Source organism: Hermetia illucens, chromosome 1 (genome assembly GCF_905115235.1).
Source record: "Hermetia illucens chromosome 1, iHerIll2.2.curated.20191125, whole genome shotgun sequence".
In the NCBI taxonomy this organism is placed as follows: domain Eukaryota; kingdom Metazoa; phylum Arthropoda; class Insecta; order Diptera; family Stratiomyidae; genus Hermetia; species Hermetia illucens.
In genome coordinates, this window is record NC_051849.1 from 118697418 (window position 1) to 118703843 (window position 6426).

Consider the following 6426-nt stretch of genomic DNA (forward strand, 5'->3'; position numbering starts at 1 on the left):
ACCAAGTGAAAACCCCCCACGTTTGTAGAATTGTCCTTCCTGGCAATCATGAAATTAACCCTCCAGTGTCCAAAGTCAATGCCCAGGTTCTGTTCACCCAGCATGCGGATGATGTCATCTGCCTTCCTTCGAGGGTCCGGTAACCAAAATGCGACATGTTCTGGCCTGCGTAGCTCAGTGGTCACAATAGTGAATTTGCGCCGACCGTCGAAACTTAAAGCCGGGATTGCCTGCTGGAGCCATTTTAAAGCAGTGTCGTCAATGCACTCCAAATGGAGAAGTTGATCGCGAAAACCATACTTGTTAAATCGTGACTTCGTTCCAGGCTCCAACATTTTTTTCCACAGGCATTCCCGGAGGATGGTAAATTGTCCCTCTGACATTTTGCCATCCTTGGAGAAAACTCCGACGGCAGCAGTCAGAAAAGAGGCTGCTGCTTGCCCATACGTCCTTCGTTCCATCCCGCCTTCGTGTCCGTGTTCCTATGAGAGGGACCAGCTTCATTGAGATGTCTCTCGCTGATTTGATCATCTCCCGGCAAACCGGTCCTAATCCCCGCGGAACGCGTGGATGTAACTCCTGATGCGGAGCCCAATAAAGCGTTGGCCACAACAGACGTGTTGGTCTTACGCTTCTTGCATTACGGCTGACAGAGTCTGGTTCGTCCAGTGTGGATTTCAGCGGGGTTACCAGTTTATCCCCACCTTCCCCCGGAGATTCCGCTTCCTTGCGCCCAATTCCTCTGAACATTACCTCACCTAGTTCTGTAGCCACATCATGTCCTCATTCCCAAGGTGCTTTACCTTCGTTCACAGTGCTTTCTTCTGCCGCCGGCTTGGGGCCTATCAAGTTCGCGGTGTCCGGGCCGCTCATACCCATTTCCACATACCGGCGTTAAACCAGTAGCGTCCACGTCACCAGCTTCCCTTTCTTCCGCTCTTCCCGGAAAGGATGAAGAGGAAGGTTCTGGCAGGCAGGATTCAGCCTGTAGTCCCCCCTCCTTAGAGGCCGAAGTTCCCTTCTGCCGGACCTTCCTCTTCCATGATTGCTCATGGTCGCGGGTGGATTCGAAGTCTGTAACTTCTTACCACTTGGAGAGTTTAAATCCTTCGTTTCCATATTCATGTTTTGCACACCCTTAGTGTAGTAGTAAACTACAACAGGCTCCCCCACCACGACAAGGTGGTGTCCGAGGGGGAGTTGATACCAGATAGTCAATTACTAAATTAAGGGGGTCATCCCGTATAAAGGCCGTTTTTTGGCTTTCTTTAGAATTTTTTTGTGATGAACTGGATACGGATACAAATACGAATTTTTGTACCATAGATTTATTAATATCTTCAGGGTGGATAGTAATTTTTCCAGCCCGATGGCATAGTTCGTTATTGAAATACAGAGCAATTTATAATCCAAAAAGTGAACGACATTTTAACGTACAGACTTAACTACAGTCCGCAAACTAGGCTTATTAAAAAAATAATAAAAGCTAAATTTTTGGTGCCGTGTTAAACTTTTTTTTTGTGAATTTAGTGTTTTTTTACGGCTTCTTCAATGAATAACAAAAAAATTACTGAATGAATCGCAATTATCCTAGTTTGCTGACCGTAGAAATATGTTCTGAATAAGTCGTGAAAATTTCAAAGAATTTCGATTGTCAACATGCAGTTTCGAGAAAAACGCATTTAAAAAGTAGAATGCGATTTTTAGCCATAAAACCTTAACTGACAATTAATCTGGTATAGCTTTCACAAGCCATAGGTTTCTTGAAGAAACACATGTACAGCCTTGGCTTCAATTCTTGTCCTTTTAGCGAAGTCATTCGAACATCATTCGGACTGATAAATACGTGCTTTATTACGGCGATCAAAATAAATCCGGCATGTGACTTATCATGTGTTTCACACTATAATTTCCGAACGACTCCAAATATCAAACAAGTCGGAATACCGGAAGCTCGCGCTTCGGGTATAAAGGTTTTGTGTTCATCTTATGTAAGAAATTTCAACGCACATTTCTCTATCCGTATATGGCTACAAATCCAACATAATCCTTTATATTTTTCCAAACTACGAGACATACGTACATATTACAACCATAGATATTACGCTCACCCTAAACAAACAAACTGCCTATTTCCGAATACTGTACACATATAGGCACGTATATCAATTGATCGTATCCATATTTCCGATTTACTTCTTATATCTGTCTGAATTAGGCACTACCCGCAAAGTTCATTAGCACGCATATACTATATACCTACATACACACATGTCTGGTTGGAGTAATTAATATTCTCACACAAATGACTAAAAAACTAAAACAAAATAATTCTTTGCGACCCCATCCATAACAACTCATTTCGTTGTGGTATTGACGAAATGATATGTGATGATGACGTCATGGGGGTTGTAGAGTGCACGAAATTCACAAAAAATGGTAAAGTTTTACCCCTTATAACTTTGTTAGTAATAATTGGATTTTCTTCAAACTTGACCAAACTGTGCATTATGTTCTTCATTACACGCGTGCCAAATTTTGTACTTCTGGGATGAACATAAGGGGGGGGGGGGAGGGGTGCCGGACAAATTTCTAAAATGTGGAAATATACTATTATTAACTTTATTTGTGCAGATATCGGAACCGGATATATTTTGAGGCCTAGATTTCGTAGAGATGCACCACTGTGATTTTTTTCAGATTTTTCGTTTGGATGGGTTCTGAGAACGAGACCTGTTACACTTTTTGGGGGTCATATTTTGAGCCCTCACTCCCCTATGTTTCACCCAATATCAAATATTGAACCAGATTCGAAAAGTACTGATTAAGACCTTTCATTTGATACCCCATATGGCTACATTCTGTGAAAAAAAAATTTGTACCCTCCATTCACATGTATGGAGAGCCCCCCCTTAGACTTAACACAAGATGGCGCCACTTATTGCATATAAAGGGAACACCAGATTACATACTCTCACCAATTTTCGTGATAATCGGTCTAGCCGTTTCCGAATAAATCGGGTGTGACAGACAGACAGATGGACAGACAGACACCGTCTCGATTCTAATAAGGTTTTGTTTCACACAAAACCTTAAAAATCACTTCGCCCATATATTCTAGACTATATTTAGATACAATTGATACCAAAAAAATTCGATTCAGCGGGTCCGACACAAGGGATGACCCCCTTAAAGGTGGTATTGAGGCATCATATAAAACATTAAACTGGACTTTCATTAAATCATATTAGTTTTACCGAGCCAAAACTTCAGAATGATTTATTTAATATTTTAGTCCTATTCAGATGATGGATGGATGATTTAAATTAATGATTTGGACAAACTTAAAGAAACTTGGAGTCGAATTATGAAATTTCTGCCTAGACGTGAATTAGTTCTCAGGAAATTTGTTTCATATCATTTTGCAAGAAGTTCGAACCCATGTCAGTAAGTCAGATAATGATTGTGTAAAGGCCCTGACGTTATAATGGTCACCGCATAATGATGAACTATTCATAAAATAATCGTGGAAGGAACTAAAATCCACCAAAATAGCTAACATAAAAAGGTAATATTACCAGATATTGTAAGAACTTTTGACCCTTTAGGTTTATTGAATCCAGGGATAGTATAGCTAAAATGATGCTGCAGGTGCAATATCCGACGAGGTTCAATCTAAATGGATGAAACGAGGTTAAATCTAAATGGATGAAATATGCAACCAATTTAGCTTCCTTGAGTAAGGTAAAAGTTTCAAGGCTTATACTTTGAGAAAATGCAGCAAAATATGAGTTACATGCATTTTGTAACGCTTCAATGAAAGCATATGGAACAGTAGCATTTTCAAATCAATTAATGATAAAGATGAGGCAACTCCAATAAAAACAATAACTATACCTGGATTCAAATCGTGTGCACCTAGATTTTTGACAGAACTCATGAACAAAGATGAGGAAAAGCGGGGTGTAAATTTCTTTTTTACCAAATATAGTTATGTGGGATATCAAATGAAAAGTCTTGCTTAGTACTTTCTGAAGCCGACATTTACTGGAAAGGTGGGAAGTGATGGGGGTTAAAAGTGATAATTTCTTTAAGAGGGTCATTTTCAAAAAATTCCTAACTGAAAAATTTGAAAAAAATCAAGAGCTTGCCACTATATGATGCCTAGGATCCAAAATACCCGCAATACCGATATCTGTTCAAATAAAGTTATTAATAGTATATTACTATAATTTTCAGTAATCGGCTGCAGAACCCCCCTTAGGTTCATCCTAGCACCAGCACTGTAGGCTATGATAGCATGATTCTACTAACTTTTGTGAAAACTTCACTATTTCTAACGAAGTTATAATAGGTTAAACTTGTCGCTTCTTTGCAAATTTAACTCTTTAAGTGTCAATATCACTTGAAAGTGGATATTCTCACATAATATATGCATCTATTATTCCAACGTCCTAATGGGACAAATACACACTCAAATGTCTTTATAAAAGAAATATACAAAACCTTTCAGACCTGAAGCGTCCAGCTCCCGATTTCCCGACTTGTTAAAATTAAAATTTTTATTAAAAAAATGGCAATCGTTTCATGTATTACGTTATGCATGTACACGGGCGCTAGTCGGTCGTGGCGGAAGGTCGCGGTTCAAATTTCATTGGCGATGGAGGGATTTGTATCGTAACTGTAACTAGAACTCAGCTGTAGACAGTATCTCACTCAAATCAGGGTAATAATCACGGGTGCGGGTAGTGCTAACCACATTGCTCCTTTCAGCATGGCCGTTTTACCCGAAACGAGTGGTCTGCGCGTTTGCGCGACATAAATAATAATAGGCTTTACTTTTTCATAAATTTGTCAAATATAAAATTATAATAATCCAAAATATCCTTTACAGCTTTAGCAAAAATACAAGCAGAGTTTTTAGCGGAAGCGAAAAATTCAGACGATCAGCGGCTCATCCAAGACACGATGCAAACAATCACCAACAGAAGTACGGGCAATCGTAAAATCGAAGTGTAATCAATGTTGAAAAGTTTTAAATTCGAAATTTATGTACAGTAATTTATTTCTGCAATAAATACTTTTGTGTGCTTTCCAATAAAGAACAAATATCTACTTGTAGTTGAGCTTTACAAATGTACGCAAAAATAATGTAAATTTGGGAATAAGAAATTTAAATTAAGTATTGTTATTTTGTTGGTTGCCTGGTTCAGAGGTGAAAACTATGCAATTCCGGAAGTTTATTTGCAATTACCATTATTTAGAAAAGGTATCAATGCTTCCGATGAGTTTATTAATTATGTCAGCTGCCTAATTATTCAAATTTCTGAGAAAAACTTCAAGTGGACAAATACATACATGTGCAGCAAATAGAGAACACTACAATATTAGACTTATAGCGACATCTACCCATATGTGCGTCTGCTCCCACAAGGTCACACTTAATTTGGTTTCGCTTCTTCAAAAGGATTTTTTTTTAATATTTTGGGTGAAATAAAACCATATTAATTTCGATTCGATATCTTTCTGTCTACCTGTTCCACTCAATTTACTCTGAAATAACTTCAACTATTGTCGGGAAATTTAATGAGAACGATTTTACGTTTGAAATATTTTAGTAAACTCGATTTTATGATGAATCTTGCTTATAAAGGAGATGACCATGTCGATATCGTCCCTTCTAACAATCGCAAATACGTCATCTACATACCTAAACCATACTTTAGGCATTATTCTCCTCGAATCAATTTCTTCTTCGATTGATGACATGAACCTTCCCCATCGCTACTCTTGAAGTAATTTTATAGAATATATCCCGAAAATAGTAAAATAGTTTTCGTTGATGGAGAGCCTAGCAAAGTTAGCATAGATTCGAACTTTCCTTCCCCATTCCGGGCCAAATCCAAACTGGCTCAGTCGTCTCTCGAGTTCGAAAATTGACTCTTTCACTGGCTTGTTAGGAAACAATGCCTTCACGTCAAACGACACCATCACCTCTTCGTCACGCATCCTCTCAATGCGTTGCAGTTTCTGTATAAGTTCATGGGAGTTAGCCACTGAATAGTTACTATTCGTTGTCCCAAGGGTCTGGCACTCATTGATCAACCACTTGGCGATGTTGTACGTTGGTGATTCCAGTCCGCAATGATTTCCCCCCGGGGGGTGTCCTGCTCCTTAACCCTTTTGATAGATTCGGGAAGCGGGTTGTTCCGCAATGCGAAAAAGTTTCCCGTTTCCGAAAAACGGCCTGGTCGTACTTATCTTTACCCATAGCGACGACGTTTTTCCCTTGTCCGCCATGAGAAAATATAGTGGTTTATCACGAAATTCACGTATTGTTTTTAAATCACGTTCGCACATTTTTAGCGGCGCGCTCAACTAATATTTTGGGCTAGTTAAACTTTTCATATTAGATGAGAAGTTATT

At 39.0% G+C, this 6426-nt stretch overlaps 1 protein-coding gene across 2 annotated transcripts in view; it reads left to right on the forward strand.

The window, feature by feature from the left end:
• LOC119646932 (transmembrane inner ear expressed protein) overlaps window positions 1-5421 on the forward strand; it is a 29478-nt gene extending 24057 nt beyond the window's left edge. For both annotated transcript variants that reach the window (XM_038047620.1, XM_038047619.1), the window contains exon 4: window positions 4895-5421. In XM_038047620.1, coding sequence (XP_037903548.1) covers window positions 4895-5019 — 125 coding nt within the window. In that variant the 3' untranslated portion in view covers window positions 5020-5421. The remainder of the gene's footprint in view (window positions 1-4894) is intronic.
• The last annotated feature ends 1005 nt before the right edge of the window (window positions 5422-6426 follow it).